General features: G+C 43.8%; 1 protein-coding gene across 3 annotated transcripts in view; it reads left to right on the forward strand.

Annotated features, from left to right (window-relative positions):
* The first annotated feature begins 2,284 nt into the window (after positions 1 to 2,284).
* The window catches only part of TET2 (tet methylcytosine dioxygenase 2), a 72,581-nt gene continuing 50,951 nt past the window's right edge, over positions 2,285 to 23,914 (forward strand). For 2 of the 3 annotated variants that reach the window (XM_030238907.2, XM_030238908.2), the window contains exon 1: positions 3,511 to 3,670. In XM_030238907.2, the coding sequence (XP_030094767.2) occupies positions 3,641 to 3,670 (30 nt within the window). In that variant the 5' untranslated portion in view covers positions 3,511 to 3,640. Of the gene's footprint in view, positions 2,488 to 3,510; positions 3,671 to 23,914 lie in introns of those variants that run through there. The other variant, XM_050973311.1, reaches the window with a different exon arrangement.

Genomic DNA, 23,914 nt, shown 5'->3' on the forward strand with positions numbered 1-23,914 from the left:
TCAAAGTCAGAGTTCAATTTGTCCCTGCAAGCTATGTGAAGTGGGTAGCTAATACAAACCCACTTATTCTGCAATGCGGGGTGCAGGATGAAATTTTGTCTGCCCTGTACATCTCTTTGGATGTTTCATTTGGGGCTTTGATGAGGCCACGCACATCACATTCCCTCAGTAAGTCAGTCAGGTTTGCTCACTGCAGCAGGAATCTGGCTGCAACTCTTGTGCTGGCACCCCCAACATCCTTCACAGTGAGAAAGTTTTTCTCTAGCAGAGGGCCAAGGCCCACACTCTTTGAAACCGCTGGATTAATTGTGTGCAATTACACGCTGTACACACAAGTGCTCTCATTGCAGGATGCTTTTCACCTGTGGTTTTGCCCATGAAAAATGGTGTGGCTGGGATAGTTCTAGAAACAGCTAGAACATTGTTTGAGCTAAGTGCATTTCAGCACATTTCCAAAGAAGCTGCATATCTGTTTTTTACAGCACATACTTACTTTGAGGAATGAATACAGTTTAAGTCAGGGAACAGCATGTTTGAGAAGTAAAAGACTTTTTGCCTTGTCCCAACTCTTTAAGTGCAAAAAAGTGTAGAGGGTTTTATGCGACTTCTTACTGTGGTCATGCCCAGTCATTTTTCTCCCCGTTTGATAGATACAGCAAAGCGAAATGGGCCAAAATGTCTCATTCAATAAATACATTGAAACAAACAGAACTACTCCAAGGGAAAATTTAGGTTCATGTCCCTCCCATCAGGCTGCTAACAGATAGCAAGTAACATGTCTTGTAACGCACGCTACATTTGACAGGGGTATGCAGGACAGAAAGCCAGTCTTGAAAGCCAAAAGATCCTGGTTTGCCAAGACGTAGCAGGATGGCACTGGGTCATTTAGGAGGTTTGTAGGTCGAGATAGCTGAGCACAAGCTGGCGGTGCAGGGGAGGCTCGGTAAATGTGCCTTGTGCTCTGGGAGGCAAGACAGTACTGCTGGTTCAGCAGGACTGCTCCTGAGTTTATGGAGCCTCGTGATTACAACAGGCTGTCATTAGGGCAGTAAAGTTGAAAGGGAGAGAGAGTGAGAGAGAGCAAAGAATAAGGAAGGGAACCACACCTATGTCAGGAAGCATTTAAAAAATGCACGCGTTTCTCACATTCATATGTGCAGGTAAAACATGCATGAGTGGTCCCTTATCTTCAGCACAGGAGTACAGTCAGAAAACAAAAGAATCCCAGCTCAGTGTCAAACTCCTGCTTGTGGCTTTTGGGTTTGGTGGTTGTTAGAGGGTTTTTCTTTCTTTTTTTTTTTTTTTCATTTTACCCACCCAGTCAGTTACACAGGTTTGCAGCTGCTTGCTCATGCAAAGGGAAGATAGGTCTTTGCTCCGATGCAGCAGCGTCCTGCCAAAACCAGCCACCTGCCTTTTCTAGCCACAAAGGCATCAAGAGCACGGGAGGGATCTGAGCCATGCAAAGGAGGGTCACCTCTCCCAGCACAATGCAAATTGCTGGAGAAAAGCACAGAGAGAGGCCCCGCCAAACTCTGTCAACGCCAAGCCTTGGTTGGGCAGAACAAGAAGTGCAGAGGATGGAGGTGTCTGCAGTGCCCTTAGAGCAACTTAGGGATGAGACAGAGCTTGGAACCCACTGAGAGGCTGAGCATGTTCCTTCCTTGTCGTGTCAGCTGGATGTGCCACACCAGGGGATAAAGCAACCCCAGGCTTTAATAAAACAGGCAAACCTAAAAGAGTTTTAAATGCTGATTAAAGCCTGCGGAAATCAAGCAAGCGCTGTGAAAGCACAAAAAATGGCACAATTTAGGCAGATCTTAACAATTTTTTGCATCATTTACTTTTTCAAGAAGAGAGAGACCAGCGTCTATTTGCATAGATTTAGTCTGCACAAAATGCTGCTGAAGTCAGCTCTTCTGACAAAGGTCTTTGTCAGAAACCCCAGGCACTTTCCTACAGGATAGGGCTAGCCAGCCCAGCACCTTTCCAAAGGCTGGGGAGAACGAGCTGCCTCGCAAAGGCACCGAAGCAACACTGTGCCACCAGCTGTTTTAGCAAGTTGCAAGGGCAAACTTTTATCTCTAGAGTACTTCTGAAATGTTTCACAGAAATTAAAGTAAAACCAAAACTCAGTGTACAACCTGTGATATGAAAAACAAATTACTCAGTGATGACCTGAACTTCCTAGAAATCACTCTGATCTGCATCAAATGCACCGGATTTGTCATCCTGCTGAAACCCTTTTTCACCAGCCTGTCTTTGCCAGGCAGGGGACAGATGCGGATTCAGCATCTCCTGGGCACTACTGATGAACGCAGCGCTTGCAGACCTTCTCCTGGGACCTCCTGGGGTGAAAGACACACCGGAGAGGGGGAGAGGGCCTGGCCGGAAAGCTAATGCTCTCCTAAAATCCTCCCGGGCCCCGCACGCGTCCCGGACGAGCCGAAGGAAAGCAACCTGTAGGCTGCTCTACTTGGCGCACTGGTAAGTGGAGGGACCCGCTGGAGGGGCGGCCCCGGGGTCCGTCCGGCGCTCGGGACTCCGGGCGGTGTTTCCGCGGCGTGAAAGCCCAGCGCCGGTTCCCAGGGAGGCGATTTTGCATATTTTACCTCTGCTCCCCGCAGCTGCCGAGCTGGAAGGACTCCAGCTCCGCCCGTGAAAGGCGGCGAGCGGCGCACGGAGGGGATGGCAGCGGGGAGCTGTCCCCGCCGGCGGGGACTGGCAGGCTTGGGGGGGGACCAGCTCCGCTCCCGGGGCTGCGGGGCTGAGACCGGCAGCCAGACCTCCTTCTGCGGCTCCAGCTGTCGCGGGCACAACACCGTTTCTCCTGCGGCGAACCACGAGCCCGTAGTTTGGGAATGGTGCTGCTAGTACCGCTCGTCACGCAACGAGCCGCGGGGTTGCGGGCGCTCCCGGGAACGAGTGTCCAGCTCACCCCGCGCTGAGCAATCCCCGCTGGCAACCCGGTGTCTGCGGGCACAGGGCTTCATTTTGGGGAAGCCTGAGGAGATTTTGTCAATTCACCCCCTCTCCCCCCTCCCCACACACACTTTACTTTCTTGGCTTTTCTTTTACTCTGTCAGCCGGCCACCGCGCACTACAGAGCTGCACTCCCAAGCCTCGCGCCGCAGCTGAGGGAGAGCAGCCCGCCGCACAGCAGACGGGCTCCCGGGGCCGTGGGAAAGTGCCGCCGGCCCCCGGGGACGGGAGGGATGCGGCGCGGGGGGTGTCCCACGGGGGGTGGCGGGGGCTGGCGCATGGAGGGCGGTACCCTCCGCCCCGCGGCGTCCCGCGAACCCACCGGCGAAAGCAGAAAAGGCGGAGGGGTGCGAGAGGGCGGGGGTGGGAATCCCCAAAAGGCCGAAAGAGCGTCAGCAGCCGGGAAAAAAGCCCCGCGCGGTCGGGAACGGGGACGGCGCCGGTGACGGTGCTGGGGGCGCCCCCGCGCCGCGCGCTGGGGGGGGACCGGGGGGGAGCCGTGCCGCGCGCGCGGGGCGGTGCGCGGGGCGGGCGCCGACGTCAGGGCGCCGCGCGCATATTGATGCGGGGGCCCGGCCGCGCTCGCCAAGGAGCAGAAGGAAGCAAGATGGCGGCGCTGTAGGAGCGGGGAGCGCGGCGCCCGGGCTGTGCGTGCTGGATGTCGGCGAGGCTGAGGGACGCGGCAGAGGTCAGAGCGGGATCCCCGCGCCGGCCGCCTTCCCCGCCCGGCACCGCCGGGAGGTGTCGCGGGGCAGCGCCGCGCCGCGCCGCCGGGGGTCGGTGAGGAGGGGGCGCCGCCGTGGGTCCCCCAACATGGCTGATTGACAGGGGCGGCGGGGGCGCCGCCGCCCCCTCCCCGCGGGGCCGGACCCAGGCTTCGCCTCGCCGCCCCTCCCCGCGCCTTTGTCTGCGGACGGGGGACGGCGGCCGGAGGCGCCCCGGCTTTGTGCCGCTCCCCGGCCCCGGGCGGACACAAAGGCGGGCGCAGCCCGGGGAGAGGGGAGAGAGGCGGGGACCTTGCGGGGCCTGGGGAGGGCGAGGGGGTGGCGAGCGGACCGCGGTGCCGGGGGGCTCGGGAGGGAGAAGTGCGTGCGGGCGAGGTGGGGGCTCGGAGCGAGGCCTCCCGTTTTCCGTGCAATGATCCACACGCGTGTTTCGCCCGCGTTGCTAAACCCCGCCGTCGGGGCACAATGTGGCCACGGGATGAAAAGGAGAATCACTTTCCCGAGCGTGTTCCCCTAAAAGAACGCTTTCGGCGAGGTCAGGCTCGTTCCCCGCCAGGTGACAGACAAGAGCAACAACCTCACCGCGCTTGAGTCGGACGCGCGGCAGTGAGCGCTCGCTCGCATCGCGGCGTTTATCGGCGTTAAATCACGCCCCTAGACACCAGCACTGATTCTCTTGCCTGGAGTTAAAAGGGGGCTTTTCGGCTCGCGGTCTGAGTGTTGGAAATTCAGCAGACTCTTTTCTGCTAAGTAATTTTCCTTTTCGGAGTGAGGTGAAGGGAAAAGTGATGTGGTCTAGCGTGCTTTCATCGAAACGCTGCAGCCTAGAGATCTCATCACTAGATTCGCTTTCCATGATGAGCGGCGTGCCAATGTGCAGGCTTTGAGCAGTGATCGGCAGCTCCGAATATATGTTCAGCATCATTTTCTTTTCTTCTTCTTCCTTTCAAAGTGAAGTTTAAGAGTTTCAGAGATGAGCAGATAACACTGTCCCTAGTGAAAGCAGGTCAGTGGGTGTTGTTTGTCGGCTAATGAGGCCGTTCCATTCGCGTGTTAATGGCAGGCTGACTTACTGCAGCAGGGGGTGAGTGCAGTCACACATTCACTTGTGTATCTGCATGTGTATTCCACTGTAGCACTTAGGCTGCAAAGTGCAAAACAGGACGTGGTTGCCGAAGATACTCAACAGGGAGATGTCAATGATCAATAGTCATGTCTAAACTGGAGTTACAGTGGGGATCTGGCTGATGCTGTTAACTCTCTGAAACAATGTACCCATCTTGGATTTTATCCCGCAAAAAACCACCATTTGAAACCAATGGGGGAAAAAAAATCTCTGTAGGGCAGTATTTTGTCTCTCTCTTGGAAAGCTTAGAATGACCCCTACCAGTGAAGTCAGAAAACATTTAAATCTAGAAGCCAGGGTGAGGGGAGGAGGGAAAAAAGGGAATGCAAAGCTGTGGAAAACAACAGTGTTTTGGTGGTGGTACTAACTTGCTGGTAATGAGAGATGAGGAACTCAAAAGTCATCTTTCAGTGGAAGGAGTTGTTACATTTTGGGAAGTGGCATTAAAAAACCCTCTGTGAATGCATTCAGGGAACCTCAGAAAGTGGTTTTGTATTGCCCATTCCGAACAAATCTTCAAAAGAAGACAAGGCTGAACAGGAGACCTGAATCTACAGAACTACCACTGTTGGTAGTAAGGTTTTTAATTAGAACTTTGTCATTGTGGTGATTCATTGTGGTGGCTTTTAGCCAGAAAAACTGATATAGTTTTTATATAGTGCACATGGTCTTAGACTTTGGCATGTCAGCATTGTTTAAAGAACAAGAAATGAGCGCTTGTTGCGGAGTTATTATGATGGACAGATTTCCAAGGTCTCTTGTTGGTACCAGTGCTGCACTGGGTAGCAGAAATACAAGGTTGTAAATGTTTTGGCTTTTGCATGTGGAATTGGGAGAACCTGTAGTTGCTGAAATGGACATTTCAGCTGCCAGAGTTGGATGGGACTATTCCTTCTTGCCCAAGCACTTCAGATACTGCTGGCCTGTGTCCTCCACAGTGTTCTCTTAAATATTAAAAACAGCCAGACAGCCCTAAAGAAAAGGGGGAAAATGCTCATCATATTTTGGAACAAGTCTGGTGCTTGAAAAAACATGAAGGTCAGGTTGGATTAATGTTATTGACTTGGTCAGGTTTACAGGGAGTGCTTACTCCTAAGCTGCATGGACAGTAGTGTTTTTATCAGTGTGCCTAAGCAGTGACTTTAAATCCCTTGTTCCATTTAGTTCCAAGTGGAAGATGTATTTCGTGTTTCAACAGGAGCCAAGTAAGGTCCTTTTCAAAAAGCTGACAGTTTGTCAAGGTAGAATTCCAGAAGAGCTGTCAAATTTGGCTGGTCACAGGGAATGATCCCTCTACCTCTCTCACTGGGCTGCTGCACAGTAGCTCTAGGCATGGTAGCAGTATCTGCAAGCTAGCTTCACAACTGGAGCTTGAAGTGGTAGAACAAAGTTGCCAAGTTTCAAGTAGAGTTGGTGGTTATCTTGGAAACTGCGCTGGAGAACACAACCACAAATTATTTTGGCAAATAATATACAGTATTTATTTAGTCCAGCTCTCTGATTGCTGTTAAGGCAGTCAGCCAGCAGCATTAAGTGTTGTGACATCATTTTGAAAGGCAATGTGCTGGTTCTGAAATGGAGTGGGATGTACTATGATTCATTATTTAAAAAAAAAGCTGTAGTCTGACAGAGATAAAGCATATGACTGCATCATGGCTGAAAGCCAAAAAGAGAATTGTATGAATCAATCACACTTGCAGCATTATTCCCATCCCTTACTTCATAAGGCAGTGAGTACCATCTTACTCATTTAGTGACATTCTGCAGCAGAAATATGCCTTTGAACACTGAACAAGTAACTACTAACAAGTTGCCATAGTTCCGGTTGCTACTTTATCATCACTGCTTATATGTTCAATTTGCATACCTCGTCCCAATAATCCTAGATAACAAAGCCTTACAAATGGAAAGTACCATGAGTAATCATCCTCTCAGTCACCCATTGAAAAGAAATCACTTCTGCCTTACCTTAGGGTAGATAAGTTTGCTTTTAAAATAATCTGTATGTGTGTGTATATAAATACAAATGCACACATATATATGGAAAATCACCCATTTTGCTAAGAAATTGCTCAGTGGCTGGATGCAGAGATGGTGGGGTTAAGGAATAAAATTCTGACCCCTCCAGCATCAGCTGGACTAATCCCAAGGACAGCTGATGACTGACCCAAAAAGGTTGTTTGGATTAAAATAGTGGGAATGTGCCTTGCATTACATAGCAGGGAGGAAGAAGGTAGAGGAAAAACAAGGTCTGAGAAATAGAAAGAACAGCCAACTAATTTTACTCATGTATCTCACACTCTTCTTGAAATGAAGAAAAAAATATATCCTAACTTAGAGGTGGATCAGAAAGAGTTTTCTACTAGTTTTTCCCAATAAAGAATTTTAAATCTGAGGTCACTTTAAAGACAATTGCCATGCTTTGAAAAACACTTTAACAAATGAAAGGCATAAAGATTTAGATTCCTGTCTGTCTTTTCAAGCAGGCTTGTTCATTTCTGTAAAACACCTTCCAGAATGCTGAATCATCTTAGTAACCTGAACAAAATCGAGGCTATCTTTAAAAAGCAAAGTTTTCTGTGGAGGTGGGGATTCCAAGTTGGAGTGTTGTTGTTTTGTAGTATACATATGGCAAGAAATCCCAGAAGGATTAATCTTACAGACAAATAAAGGCTCACAGTATTTGACCTAATTCCTTGTGTGTGTGTTTTTCCTCTTACTAAAATAAAAATAAAACATTAAATACAGGAGGATTTCTGTTGCAGTGCAGAAAGAAATAGGCTTGTTCAATGCTCAAGTTCAGCAAGAAAGGAAAATTCAGCATTTTAAGCCTAATCAAGTACAAAGTTTTGTTAAACCACAACAGTTTCAAAGTGAGCAGGTGAGTGTTTAGATAGCTAAGATAACCAGGAATAGCTCAATAACCAAATACCAGTTTCAAAGTGAGCAGGTGAGTGTTTAGATGGCTAAGATAACCAGGAATAGCTCAATAACCAAATACCCCATGGAAGTGTCTTCCCCAGGTACTGGTCAGTACCATCCACACTCTGATTAAATACTATGATGCAATTTAGACAACCTGAAATAATTTTCACATGTTCTACAGCATTACCTCTAACCTCAAATATATTCCACATGTTTTCCCAGCATAGGAATATTGGTTTTACCAGGTATATGCACAGGGGAGGGAAAGTTTAAAGGTTTAAGGTGAATTTTTGCAGCTGTATAAAGAACATCTTCAGCACTCTACATGAGCTACCCTGTCCTTAAACTCACATTTCAATGACTAAAGTTTAAACAACTCTTCTGCCTAAACTCCTTTCCAATAATGCATCAGCAGTCCAAGTTTGTGTTCCAGTGTCCTGGCGTGAGCTACTCTAAGTCACACTGTGTTGGGAAAGGATTTGGCTCCACTGCAGCGAAACCCCGGCTTACCAAGTGGGTAGGTTTAGGTCAGGACGATGACTCTCCATGTGGTTGCGTGCACGTGGTTTGAGTGTTTACAAACAGTGTCCCAGCATCCTCGGCAGCTGCCTTGACGCAGCCGGTGAGGACAGAGTTCTAGGAATGTCCCTAGCCCTCACGGACAGTGGAGGAGGGAGACAGAAATAAAAAAATGCAGAGTTTTAAGAACTCATATCATAGTTTGGGTTTTGGCTGAGCTTTCTCCATCTGTGTTATATTCTAGACTGCTGGATCCTTTGTCGAACGCTGTTGTTTTTTCCCTCTGCACTTGAGCGCAGTCTGGGCTGTGCTGACGGGTTTGTCTGGAACAGACTGACCCGAAGTATGAGATGGGGGTTAAGGGAATTATTGCAAAGGTTTCAAATTATTTTTGTGCCTCTCCTCCCCTTTTAAAAATGTACAATTAATTCAAGTCCCAAAAGCTTTTATGGCAAAGCAGCTCTTTACATTATAAGAATCCCACTAGAAATGGTTATATATTTTTTTCTTAATTAAGCATGATTCACTGCCTGTTAGGATACTAGAACAATTCCCTTTTTAAAGAACAAGAAAGAAATCGTGAATCCCACTAACTTTATGAGTAAAATCAAATAGCTGAAGTCTTTATTACTTAATGAGACATGTTGACACAAAGAGGCGTTGCTGTTACGAAAGCTTATACCACTGCAAGGCAAGTTTTGGATCTCCATTAGATGTAAGAAGTTTGGTGGAAATTTCTGCATTTACCCAACCAAATGAATAATGCCACAAATCTGTCGCTCACAAAAAAAAAAAAAAAAAAAAAAAAAAAAAAAAAAAAAAAAGGGATTGGAGAACTGGTGTTAGTATTGGGGATTCCTTGCAGAGACAAAAATTTTGTGATTCTGTGAAAATGCACTGTAGCTACTCAGAAGCACCCAGCTGACAACATGGTTCATGCTCTTGCCTGTGGACCTAAACCAAACCTGTCAGGCCAGTTCTGGTTTTCAAAGACACTTGAAGCCTATGCCCTGCATGTGCTGTAGGACCTCATTATCAGAGGTTCTAATGCTCCTTATCTGGTCCCATGCACATTTTTCAGACTTTCTTAGGCAGTTTTGCAGGAATCACTCAGAACATTGTGCAAAGCACATTACTTGCTTTACAGAATGAATCCTAAGTTCTGTTTTCTTCTTATAGTGAGGAAGCAGTTGGTACAAATGCCTCTTCCATGTTCTGAATTTGTCTGGATGAGTCATGGTATTCACTGTACTGCAACAGAGTAGGAAGGCTGATCACACATCTTGTTATTCACATGGCTTCTGCCAGCAGTTGTATGTCCACATTGGTTGCTCCCATTTTCTGTTGATGTCTATTACAACACTGTAATTTTGTAATTACATTGCAGTGGTGTCTTCTCATTTGCAGGATAAAATGATTTGTGTCATATCCAGAATCTGCTTCTGTTTCAGTAAGCTCTTTACCACTTTTCATTTTCTTATCTGGCCTTTTTTTTTTGACCCACAATTCCCATTACTCTTGCACTGTCTGGGCAGCAGAAGGTAGCAAGCAAGAGTAAAGCATGTGAGAGAATACGTGACAAAGGCATTTCTCAGTTTGTGCTGACTGTTCCTTCTGTTGCCACTTCTAGTGCTGTTAGAGAGATCAAAGGGTAAACATTAACCCTGGGCCTGATTCTGGACGGAGAGTTTTGTCCTCATCTTCTGTGTCCTTTAGCATCTTTCCAGATTTGTCCCTTCGAATGAAAGACAACTGTTCATGCAACACTCACCCCCATTTCATGCCCCCAATGCTTTTTTTCATCTTTGTTTAATCTGTTTGTTCTTTCAGTGCTACTTCACTTGTGTTTGAAGTCACATTCTTTGAAGTTATAAAATTTTTATACTTGCCAAAGGACACAAAACTCTTTTAGCTCTTATGTAAGCAAAAAAGAGAAAAGAATGATTGCATATTTTCTCTTGTGTGCAAGTAGAATTGGACTCTCCTGCTCATGGTAAAATGAGGAAAAGGAATTGTTGCGGTAAAACAGGAGTTTCTACTGCTTTCCCAAAGTTAAAGACCACAGAAGTGAGGTATTTCCAGGAAGCTCCAAGTGCATGTACAGCTTAATAAAACAAATGCAATTTATCCCTAAAAGAGAACTTATGAAAGCTGGCAAATACATGGGACTCACCTCTTCCTGGCATATGGAGCAGTGGTGGTATGTGTATGCACATATTACAGATTTTAACATACTTTCTGTTTACCGAATTTCTGTTCCTTCTGTACTCCTTTTGCTTGTTTTTCTATTTAATTTCAAGTTTGTCTGCCCAAAAGAGCTCTGAAGTATTACTTAAATGGCACCACTAAAAATCAAAAACATGAAAGCTTCACAACTGGAAAGGGTCAAATTTAACACTTCTTTCATTTTGTGTATCTAGTAGACATTTTGTGGGAAGGAAAATGTATGGTAGTATGTTTTCTATTCCATGCACAGGTAGTTGTAAATGTACACATCACATACCTAGAACCAAGTGAAAATACAGACCAAATACTCTTGATATTCATAAAGATGAAAACCACTCAAAGCAGAAAATCACAGCAGCCTTTAGTTCACTATTGTTTCTATGGTTCTTTCCATACTTTGCATGGAACATTAGTTTTTCATAAATAACTTCAGACCTGTATTTTTTGCTTCCCTGTAAGCCTTAATGCAGAGAAGCTTCTGTAGGTGTGAGAAAGCAGTAAGAAAACCAAGAACTCTGCTGATCTGTTTTCTTTCTATTACTCTGTGTACTGCCTGAGAAGTGAGAAACCAGGCAGGAAAATACAAATCTTCATCTATTTTTCCACTGTGTCTGTGTTGTACAGTTGACAATACATTAAGAATAGATGGCTTTTTTTTCCCCAGTGTTAGCTAACTTGTGATCCTGTAAACTGCCATTTTCACAAAGCCCTATTCATTTTTCTTGGGCTTGCCAAGCTATACCAGAGACACCTGGAGCAGTGAGGCAGTCATACACTTTGCAGTACTGAAAAAAGAAAAAGAAAAGTAGGTCTTTTTGGGTTTTTTTTCCTGGTTTTTGTGGGGACAGGGAGAAGAATTGGATGGAAAGACTACAGGTATAGAAGCTAAAACCCAAATTTTTACTGAGAAACCCCAACTTTTCAAAGCAGTTGCAAGTTAACGTGTATTTTGCTATAAAATGTAGACTCTAGCTGATGAATAAGAAGTTTTGCTTCTAGAAGAGTGGGTCTAGCTACTAACAGAATAGCTGCTTTTTCTTGAAACAGTGAGCTGGTTAGAGATACTTTGTTGGACAAGCTGGAGCATGAGTCTAATTCAGGATGGCAACTCCGATGCTTCTAAACATAAGGAAAGTGGATAGAGTGAAATTAATTATTGCACATTTGGAGGCACCTCATATCCCAGCCACGAAACAGAATCCCACTGTGCTTGGGGCTGTACAAACATGAGCCATTTTTGTTCTGTCTTACTATTTAATTCTGTAAAAGAGGCAGAGAAAAGGGGTCTGGCAGCACACAAGGGTCCAGAGTGTTCGTAGCTCCCTTTCAAAAACCTAAATGCTTGCAGTAAATAAAGCAAAGCTGCTATTCGTGCCTGCTCTGTGTGTGTGTGTGTGTGTGTGTGTGTGTGTGTGTGTGTGTGTGTGTGTCAGAGGAGTTCCTAAGCACAACTGCTGCAGCCTTTTCCCCAGGGTGCTGATGTTAATGAGCAGGCAAAACACGCAAAGAAGGAGAGAAAGGGTATAAAATTAATAAGCAACAACTGAGAGCCAAAGCACACAGAGATCATGCAATGTGGTACAAACCCTGCTGGAGTCATTCATTTCTGTGCCTTTTTTTTCTTAACCCTAGAAGACCTACAGGAAAGCTGTGGTATAGCTGGGAACTGAACCCATATCTCCTAAACCCCAGTGCTTTACCCTCCTTCCTGCTCATTCAGAAGTTTACTGATCGTTTTCTCTGCTTACTAAGATAACAGAAGTATCAATTTTAAGAAACAGAAACTAGACACTTTTCACTTTTTTTTAGAATTTGGTTTTCAGTAGCATTTTCTGTTGACTGACAACATGTTCTGGTTTTGCTGCACAAACTTTCGGACCTCTAAATCAGCAGTGCTTATCCAAAACAACTCAGCAAATTAAATAAATCTCCTCAGGGAAAAGGATGACTTTTTGCTTTTTGGCACTGTTTAAACCCTCCACTCCAATTGAGAAAGGATGCAGGGAAGACTGTTATCTCCATTTTACTGGCACTGTAGGTGTCCCTATGTACCTTCAAACAAATAATTAAAATGACAATAATTAAAAATAGTAGGTTGTGTCAGTTAATCACAGTGTGTGAAACAGTTATGACATTTCTATAAGTAGGTACCCCAGTTAACTCCCTTTAATACCCTTGATCCTCCTATTCATTCAGGCAGGATTTCCCACAGTCTGCAAGCCATTCATGTACATCAGCTCCAATCTACCACACAATTCCCGTTTGATCTGTTTATCAATTAAAGGTTTGTCAGGGTCCAAGAACCTTCATGTTGCCATCACACTTGGTAGCAGATCTCAAAGAAGGGGAAAATACCAAAATAAAACCAGTTTTAATTTGTTGTTAGAAATCTCTCTGCTGGAGATGGGATGCACAAGCCTGCATTGACCTGACATTAACCATAGCAGCACTCATAGCTTTCTGTTCAAGAGTCCACCTTCTTCTCCTTGACCTGAATTGGAGATGGTAATCTTTAATGTCTCTGGCCTTTGAGAATTCCTTTGCTGTGGATCATAGTCATAGCTCAGCCTGCCTGGTTACATAGTGCATTTAACCAACCACCCTATTTAACTTCAGCATATTCATGGACTTGTGATACAATCCATGATGAACTGCATTTGGAAATAAAATCCAATAGGTAATTTAGCTCATGCAGCATCTCTGGATGCTGGCAGACGCAGCTGACCATGAAGGACAGATGGATTTTTCCCTGCCATGTTTAGAGATACAATACCACTGCAAACATGTTGGAAAAAGATGGAGCAGAGCATTCAGACTTGCCTCCTGCAGCTGCTCCTCTCCCCACAGCAGTTTGGAGGTTCAGCCAGCCCAGCCCCACGTGGCACATGTGCACATGGCCACGCTGTTTACAAACACCCTCCTGGGTGTCCCCAGGCACCGCTGGGTGCCACACTGCAGCTTGTGAGAGCTCCTGTTTTTCACCCACGGTCTTGGCAGCTTGTAGCAGTCATGGCTGAAGGCAGGGCTGTGATGGGCTGTGGAGCCTGCTAGCTTGTTCAGGTTTACTCATTTTACATTTAAGCAATATTAAGGCCAGGGGTTTAGAGCAAGGTTGTCCACAGTGAGTCAAAAATAGAAACATCATTGCTCGATAGCGTCGTAGCACTGGAGAGCACTAGCTAGATGTACACACAACAGTGAGGAAGGTACTTTCCTGCTTTCCAGAAACACTGCTAAGGAATTGGTAACGTTTACAGTAGGGCAGGATTTCAAAAAGCCCGTGGAAACTAATGGACACTTTCATTTTTTTCATTTCCCACTAACAAACCAGGGACCAATTCTTGTCCAGGTTTAAGAGATGGGGCTCAAAAAACCACAAATAATTCAGAGGAGCTAGTATTTAAACCCAGAGTTGCATTGTCACTCAGAGAAGACTGCCTTAGTTCTGCTTTGTTTTAGCAGGCCACTGGCATACAGTAAGAAAGAGGTTTGAACAGCTGTGTGTTGCAGCGTTAAATGGCCTCCTATAGCTGAGGAACAAAAAGACAAAGCCTGTTTCTTTCCAGCTGCTCGGCTAAAATTGCATTCACTTACTTTTGCTACTCTCCTCACCAGTTCAGAGTTCAAGGACTCATATATCTACCGTACCTTGAGTTCAGATAACAAGATATAGCTACATGGAGGGAAACAAACAGAAAAGTTCCCATTCTTCAAAGACGAGAACTTTTTCTGTACTCGTTCCCCTGTTTTGTTTCGGGGTGTGCACAGTTTATTTTTCTCCTTTTGTTTTACTCTCCCTCCCCGCACCCCCTCCCGCTCACCCTCTGCTGCGAGCACACCCTCTTCCAGCCGTCTCTCTGGCTTGCCTGGCCAAGAAGTGCAGACTCAGCAGAGACTAGTAACACTTTAACTCTTTGTCCTATTCTCAGCTTCCCCAGGAAAGGACAAAACAAATGAGACTTACAGCTGCACTTGAAACAGAGCCCCTACAATGGAGAGGGACGTTGGCCACAGACTGTTCCCCCTGTCAATGTTTTGGTTTTTTTTTCCTTGAAGCATATAAAGTGTGTGGCCAGCGTGAGATGAAACTTTGCATAGGTTTGGGTGGCTCAGTCTGCTTATTTCTCGGTAAGAGGAAATTAAAGACTTGTGACTTTTGTTTGTACTGGCCATATCACGCAACTTCTACTGATAAACAGAAATAATTTAGGAACTACTTCCTCAAATGCCTGAAACATGCTCTTAATTTCATCAGTGCAAAGCCAGCAAAAAGCTATTACAGACACAGAAGTCTCTGTTATTTTTCTTTGAAGTCATTTTGGAAACTTTGGCAATGTGCCCTTATACAGTTCTTCTCCCTAAGAGTCACACTTTTGCATTGTGTTCTGGGACCATGTGGGTTCCAATTTTAGTGACTTAGGGCAGAAAGGAGTCCCATTTTTCTTAAGAACAATTCAGAACTGCCATTTGCTTACACTGATAGACGAACCTGCAGGGCCACCATCAACACTAGCACACGTCCACGTGTGCCACGTACAGGAAGAAGGTTCCCACTTGCCCTTCAAACACCCCGCCGTGGTGGCTCCCAGGGCTGCATGGGGTGTGTGCCAGCCGGGACACTGGCGCTGGTTGGCTTAGCGACATCACACCGGCGCCAAGCTTTACCTCTTGGCTTTGGCACTCCAGGTCATGCTGGTGTCTCGCCACGTGCTTATGCGCACATGGCAGCAGTGTTTACAAACATGACCCCAGAACTCTTACAGGCAGTTATGAAAGAGGCAGCGAGTGCCACATCCCGCGCGCCAGGCTGACCTAGATCGCCAGCGCTGGGAGTGAATAGCGAGACGCTCGTACCCACACAGGCTCTGAGAGACGTTCGAAGCAGATGATTTTGCTCCCAAACTGTTTTGAAGTGTCATTGCCACCATGAGAGCATTTTCCACCATAAACTAAAAATAGCTACTATTAACTAGCTGGAGCTAGTAAGTGATTCAGCAGCTCAGGGATAGAAGTGACTGTATTCTTCAGCACGCTAACGGAACAGTTTCTGCACTGAACTAACTCAGCACGTAAAATTCTCACAACGGGAAGGAAATGCAAAGCTGGATTACTTTGGCTAAAAGAAAAGAACACTGCACGATCATGTAGTTCCTGATTGACAGTTCCTTTTTTATTCCTTTATTAACACTTGCACTCAGGCACTAATGAATGCTTTGTAGTCAGGCTGTGACCATACATTTAGGAAAAAGATGCCTTAGTAATTTCAAATTAAACACTTCCATCTACAAAACATGAATACCACTATATGGCTGATTTGGTTTTTTGACATGGGCCTTGAGAAAAAAAAGCATAGCAGAAATGCTTCTTCAGCACGCTAAGCACTGAGTGTTCAACTGTCAAATGGCCATGTTCTATCTTCACACATATATTTTTTACAGTACACATCTACCGAAAAAAAAGAAAGCATTCCTTCCTCATCGTTGAAGCTCTTAAAAGAAGTTTGTATTGTATGCCAAAGTACTGCAAAGCAGCTTGCTTTCTAGAAGTTAGCAGTTTATAGTAGAGTGGAGTACATGATCCAACAATTAATTTTTGACAGATTCTAGCATTCTTGAAGTTGTCTCAGAAATACACTTCTGTGGAGGAAGACAGGTACTATAACTGTGAGTGATTGCTTAAGATAATCAGAGTTTTCTTGAAAAAGCTGTGAAATGAGTAAAAATAACCCATCCTTGTTAAAAATCACTTCCAGTTTTCACTTTTGGAATTGAAGAATTTAATCTCAGCTTTGCAAAAGCCTCCTAAATGATGAAAAATTCTTTTCCTCCTCCCAAATAGAAAGTTTGACTTTTCAGAAGCAGATGAGATGGTAAAAAGATGGTAGTTCTATTGTAATACGTCACAGTGTTTGTAAATATCATAATGATAAAGCCTGTAGGAAAGACACACTATGAGCTTCTCCATGCCTCTTCTGCAATAAAGTTCAATCCCACTACTGAATAAAATTTCTCTAGGTATAGATGTCATCTTTTCCAACCATACCTATGTCAGCTCTACATTAGAGTTGTCCAAATTTCTGCAAAGTTTCATTGCTATGTAAGCAAAATGAAACAAGAGAGGGTGACACGTGTTCACTCTGGCTTGGTCACTAGCTCATTTAATGTGGTCTCCGATAGCTCTAACCTGAGCTGGGGAACTGCTCTGCAGGTCAGCCCCATACCCATTGCCAGTTTTGTCCAGTCTCCTAACAATTGTTAATCTTGTATTTAGAATGTGAGCAAATGCACTTGGTCAGTTATTGTCTTTTCACTACTGAATGTTCATTACAATGTTCATTACACTGTATATAATAGACCTAGAAATAAGAATGGAAGTACTGAAAATAGGTCACTCCTGTGTTCCTATTTTAAGAGCTCTTTGTAGCATTTTTCCTGCCCAAGGAAAGCAAATCCACCTTAATGTGAAACTGTACAAGTATGGGCAGAGTGGGAGAATGGAGAATTAGAGCCTTAGTGTAAAGTCATTTCCAAGCTATATACATTAATGTATATAGCTTGGAAAGCTATATACATTAATGTATATAGCTTTCCTCTTGGGTACATCATTGTACATCCTCTGGAGCCTTTCTTCAGAAACCCTAAAGCACTTTTTAAATTGTTCTGAATCAGAGAGTACTGAGGTTTACAAGGACTGGATTATTAGTATTTATGATGTCTGTGGGCTTTACCAGTATATTTAATTTAACCAGTGAAATGACTATACAGATACACAAATTCTGTCTGGTGAATCTCTTACTCAGAGAATGTTCTTATTGTTTATAATATTTTCTTACACTATATGAAGAACTTTTAATCACCCAATGAAGAGAATATAAGGGAAGAAGTGCTGCTTATGATGAAATTTATTTTATTGAATGCTTTTAGCAGGGGGCAGGAGGTAAGGGAAGAGTATAAGATTACCATTGTATGCTACAGGGTGAATACCGCCATTGTGTCAGTTTAGATGAGTATCTCAAAATAAATACAGACTCTCTCATGGGTTTGTCCTCTAGGTAAAAAAGCAGTGGAAATCTTGTTTAACAAGTTCAGCAAAAGGCACACCTAAAGTTTAATTACATCTTCAGATGCACAGGTACAAGTCTTACTAAAGAGTTTTACTCAACTCCCAAAGAACAGACTTAGGAATTTTGATTTTTCTTAGGTGGATTGATCTACAGTCGTGACAGTGCACAGTTTGGGAAAGAAAATCCTTTGGAATAATAAACAACTATTCCCAGCCACAGCTCTCTCTGCCACCTAGGTATGTGGGAGAGAGAAAGAGCTTATTCGCCAGTTCATATTTTTCAGTCAATACTCCTCTTTCACCACCACTCTGAAAAGCCAATCTACAAAAAAAAGCAGGGGAAGATGGAGAAGAGATGAAACAACACTTCTGGTATTTACCTGAGGGTTCTGTATTAATGTCTCTTGGAGTTGGGAATTTTGGATAGGATCTGAATTGCACATCAATTGTGGTCCAAAAGTTAATGCACTGAATGAGGCAGTGAGAGGACTTCCTGACCTAGGAGGTAGACAGATGGGTCAAATTGTTCCTGTCTCTCTTACTTATTAGTAGGAATACTTAGTAACCATCTTAGCAGAAGATGGTTCCTTAACAGACCAACTGCTTATTGGTTTTGTGCAGAGAGAATAAAATGTACAGAGAATAAAATTATCAGAGAATACCTGCTAGACAGCACATTAAGTTGCACTAACAACTGCCTGCAGCACTCAAAGGCAAGGTGGGAACATGCAACAGGCCTCCTAAATACATGTTCAGCATAAACCACTGGCTGAAAGAGTTTCCCATCACCCTACTTAAAAACATAACAAGTCCTGTAAATTCAAGAGTCACAAGAACTAACAAGGAGCATTTCAGATGCTCCTGAAGAGTGGGGAAGAGTGCCTGGAGATGTTCTTAGGAAAGCAAGGAAATGCCCCATTATAGAGTGAGTTTAAAAAAACAAAAGATGGCTGAGCCAAACCAGCAATGGCTCTTCTGCATATTCACAGGATTAAACCAGCGAGGTGCTCGGGTTTCTTCCCATGCCTTTCAGTCCTACAAGAAACAGTACTGTGCTTTGCCCACCAGCCTGACTTTGGCCATGGGCAACCCTCAAAGCTTCAAAATATGACAAAAGCCCTATTTCTAGTAGGGAAGTTATATATCAATGAAACAAAGCAGCTGCATATATTTAACAGCCAAGCTACAGAAACCGTGATTCATTAATTCAACAGAGATACACCAGAAGCAGCAAAATCAGACCTTATCTTCTACTCATCTTTCACTATCCTTGCAGCCCTTTTATTTTTTTTATCTTTGATTTTTCATCCTTGCTGCAGGTCCACAAATGTGGAGTGTGGTTGTCTGAAGAAGGCAATTTCCATGAAACTCCATGCAAAAGAATATCATGCTTCAGTGTAAAGTATTGATGTGGACAATTTGGGTTAGTTTAATTTTGAGGGGAAGAGTGGTCAGTATCTTTCCTTTGTGAACTCCTTTGGCCTATCCAAACTTGCTTGCACCCTTATCCAGGAAAATTCTCATCAGGATGTACTAAACAGCCTTTCCCTGTACCAGTGCACAGCAATAAGAAAGATGGACAAGCTGCTCCTAAAACTTGTATGAAATAGTCATGGAAGGACCATTTGATCCATCTTCTTCTCCCAAGTCAGTCAACTCATAAAACTGGCACTTTTGATAAACAGGTGGATAATCTACTCTAGAAGACCTCTGCTAATAGAGATTCTGCTGCTAATAGAGATTCTGTACTCTTTCATGTCTTCTCATTTTGATGAACATGGTTGCCTTTTGGACAGATAAAGCATTCCAGCTGAAGCCCTGCCAAGGCTTAAGAAGAAAAGCAACTTAATGTCTGACAAAACCACAAAAAAGAGCCTGAGCATAAATTGTCTTTTTTCTCAAAAATGTTGATATAACTGCTCAGCTTGATGTTCACTTCAACTCCAGGAACTCCTGTTCCTCATTCAGTGTTTTTGCTCATTATTGTTCCTGCCTTGAGACATTGCCCTCAAGCTACCAATACAAGAAACACCCTAAGAACTTCAGAAAAAAAGCTAGTGTGTGAAGCAGAGAAGTTGGTGTCATCAAAGAGGAGGAACTGCACAGTGTGGGTATCTTAAGTAATTACACATTTTTGTGAAGGTCTGGTGATCCATCAGAATGTGCATTTCTTGGCCAAGGACCATGCCTGTGTTATCTGAGCACACGGCTGCTTTTCTCTGCATGATGTAAGAAGTTCTCTGCCATAGAAGAAGATCTGGACTATACAATGAGCAGCTTAAGTGTAGGCACTTGCTCAATGTGGCAGTAAAGAGAAGTGGGAAAAACAGATGAACACAGTACTTAATCTTAGCAGTATGTACGGCTTTGTTAAGCTGTAGTAAATGAAGACAGAAACATGTTTCAGAGAATGCAAAACACTGCAAAATATTTGTCTTGAGCTATAGTGCCAGAGGTATATGGTTTGACAATGGGAAGATCTGACTTCTCCTCCTCTTTCTTGTTCCAGTGAGATTTTCAGATGAAACTTGTAAATTATGAGTGATCCCATCTATTCTGACTCCAAATACAATAGCTTGTGCTGGGTCAGGGCCTCAAAACAGGCAGCACAGAATGAGAGAGCAGGAATTAAAGCACAGTGAAAGAAACTCTGGAGTATGAGCTGGATAACATACACTCAAGACAGAGAAGGGCTCTGAGGAGCTACTTTTGGCTTGCTAGCACAATTTGAAGAAAGACAGTATTTAAAGAAGGTAGCAGCCAGCTTATTTCAAATTGCTGAAAGGAAACAAAGACAGTGGATGTGCTTAATCTAAAGACCTTGCCATCACAGCCTGTCACTTAAGCAGGTTCCTTTGTAAGTAGCAGACATTTTTGTGAATTAGGGCCATGTCTAGGCTTCTGCTCCTTAAGGATACAGGGAGTTTAAGTCTCATGGTTTTGGCTATCAGCTGGAGGTCGGCTGAATGTATTACTGAGTGATTATACATTTCTCTGAGGCATTTGCCCTTTAGCAGACCGTGATAAAAGCAGACAGTTGTTTGCTTCAGTGTGGCACTTCCCAGCTGCTGCTGGCTGTTTCCCTGTGTGCTCCTTCCTCTAAAGACTTCACCACAGTATGCCTGAGAGTACTGCTGCAAAAACAGGGTCCAGAAAATCTCTTATCAGGAACATGTACAGACTGTCCGCCTACCCCAAGAAGCTATTTTCTTCATTTGTTCTTTTTTGCAACATCCCAGAAAATTGTAGTTTATGTCACCAGCAGCAAGTGTGGCCACTTTCACATTTCTTTGTAAAGCAGTGGCACAAACTGTTAAATTATCTAAAAAGAGCAAATAAGTGTTGGGTTTTTTCAAAGATTAGATTGAAGGAATGGGAAAAAGATCTCTCCTTCAGTTCTTTCCTTTTGTTTCTAGTTTTAATATTTAATGAACATGTGATATCGTTTTAAGCTAGTCCTGATGGTCTTGTGAAGTTAGTATTTAAAGCAGATGGCTGCAGTGCTTTAATAAGGTGGTTACTATAGAAACACAGCACTGTGAAAGCAAGAGTTACTGTAATGCATGGGTCCCTCACTAAACATTTTAAAGACTCCTGATCTACATGTAGCAGGCCCAAAGAATACTAACCAAGAAATGGAAAAGAGAGATAATATGCCTGGAGTATTTACTTCAGCTGGGGTGCACTTAAACTTAGCTGGATAGCTAACATTTTTGTGGCTTGCTAAAGAGCTGCTTGCAACAACATGAAACATGCAAAGAGAGATAAGCACAAATATTGATGGAGGAGATGACTGTGGGCAGGAGACAGATCGTTTCAGTTATCTTTTTTTAGAAGGCATGTTGGACTCAAACATTAACACAAACAAATTTAAAAACGCAAAACACCCCCAGACAGCTAGCTAATGCACCCAAATATTTACTTCATAATCCTTGGGTTTTTTGTTTAGTTCATCCTTGCATATCTAATGTTGCTTATCAGCACACTTGTTGCAGCCTAATGCGTGAGGAAGGACACATCATGTGCTTTCAAGGATTTGGGCTTTTTATTACTGCCTCTGATTTTCTTTCTTTTGCCAAAATTGTTTTAACCTGAAAGTACCTAAAGTCTTCTGCATGTGCTAAAGATTTTACAGGCTATGACACAGACTTTAGAAATCCTTTAAAAATTATATATATTAATATGATTAGAATTAAATCAGGACATTCAAGGGGAATGCAAATGGCAGTCCTTTTGGAAGGGTTATGGGTTCTGTGTTCAGAACTTAGCAGGAAAGTGCTACCTCATCTGATTGTGTCCTTCCCTCCAGGGAATTTACAAGTCGTTTTCAGCAGTCTCAGAGGGTGAGTACACGGAGATATTAGTTGGAGAACTGTAGAGACTATGAAGCAAAGAAGGTTTCAAAGCAACACTGGATGTAAAGATAGCACTTCTGAGAAATAAACATCCTTTCATACAATCTGGACATCCTGCAGAAACTCCTGTCTTGCACTACAGTCAGCAACAGTGCTGACCTGGACAAAGTTCAGAGGGAACTGGAAACAACCAAGGCCTTTTCTTTTGTTTCTTTCTATTCTCCTAAACTCAGCAGGTATTTGTGCTTGCATGTTTTCTGCTTCCCTCCGTACCTTAAAGCACCTAAACTGGGCAGGTTCAGTTGCAGGGTTTGCCTCTGTTAGGGAGCTGAACATCATTTTAAAAGCAAGAAGGGAAAAAAACCCTGTGAGAAACACTCAACTAATAGGGTTTTCCTCTACCCTGAGACTTAAATTCTTTCATCAGTTCCTGTTTCTGTATGGTCATATCTGATTCTTTTATGGGCTTTTTCTATGACCGAAAACTTTCAGAGAAGGAAAACCACATGTGATCTAAAACACCTCTCACTTTTCTGCCTTGTCACTGTGACCCTCGCCACTGTCATCCTCTACACCAGTCAAGGTACATCTTACCTACTTTGCTCTGTCCTTTAGTTTCTTTCCTTCCAAACATCCCTGTTGTATACCCCATCTCACTTATGAGGCTTAGCCTGCCTCATTGCTCTTTATTTCTCTGTATTTTGCTCTTTATTGCTCTGTATTTCTCTCATGCCTGTGAAGTATTACTGTGAGCAGCACTGTCCACATCTTTGCAAGTTTAGCAAGTCTAGAAGTCAGAGGTATTCCCTGCTCTACTTTACATACTGTCTGCTTTGGTTTTGATGTATTTACAGTGCAGCAGTAGAGCTATAGACAGATACTCAGAAACAGGTATCAAGCCCTTATCATGATGCCCACTGTTTAAATAATCCTTCAGTACAGATTCACTCTCTGAGGATGACAAAGCTCACCCTCAGACTATCTCCACGTGCACTTACAGGTACATTAAACACACAGGCACAGCACACAAAAACAGAGATCTCTGTCTCTATTTTCATAACAGCAATATTTTTAGGCATGACAGATACTATGAAGGAACTCTGCCTGGCTACCCTCAGGATAGATGGGCAGGCTATTTTAGGTTATTACATAGCAGCTCTTAAAAAAGAAAGCTCTGTAACTTGCAGGCAAAAACTCGGGGAAATCTGTCCCTCAGACACCAACAAAAGGAGCCCTAGGGGAATGGGTAGCCCTGTGGTCTGTGTGTAGATTTAGCCCAGGACCCATTTGGTGGCCTCAAGAGGACTTGAGTGATCCATGATCACCTGTTTCCAGTTCTGGCCTTTGTCTGCTGCTCCATGTAGGATTGTAGTCCCTGTACTGAAAAGCTTTCCCCCCCCCCTTTCATTAAAAAAAACCATGAGTGCTTTTCTACAGTGGTAATTATTTAATCTCACAAATAATGTCACTGACTGTAGTGAGATCACATGTGAGAACTTACATGCATCCATGGAAGAACTCACTCTATAGCCCTTTGGGAAGAACTATATAACAGTAAGGGAAGCCAAAAGGACATTTTATATCCTTCCAGTATCTAACAGGAGGCCCCCTAGCTCAGCAGATGCATGAAGACATGCCTGTGGTACATAAATAGCACATAAATATTTTTTCTGTATAATTTCTTGATTATTTTTAAGTGCAAATACTGGGTAGAGGTGCAAAGCTTGGAAGTATATTGAATGAGATGGCGTGAAGTTGGGAAAATCCTTCACCCTAGGCCTTAAAGTTCTGCTTTTATGGTAGAATATGAGTCAGAAGAGGCAGAAAGCTCTTTGTAGGAAGATAACAATAGGGGAAAAAACCCAACAAACCCATGCTTACTATGGCTTGCAATAGAGACATTCTGTCACTTGTCTATGGTGGCAGTGGCTTATCTTTCACACAAGCAGAAACAGAAAAAAGTCTGGTGATCACAGGCTCTGGGAGATTATCTC

The sequence above is a fragment of the Serinus canaria genome, chromosome 4 (genome assembly GCF_022539315.1).
Source record: "Serinus canaria isolate serCan28SL12 chromosome 4, serCan2020, whole genome shotgun sequence".
Taxonomy (NCBI): Eukaryota; Metazoa; Chordata; class Aves; order Passeriformes; family Fringillidae; genus Serinus; species Serinus canaria.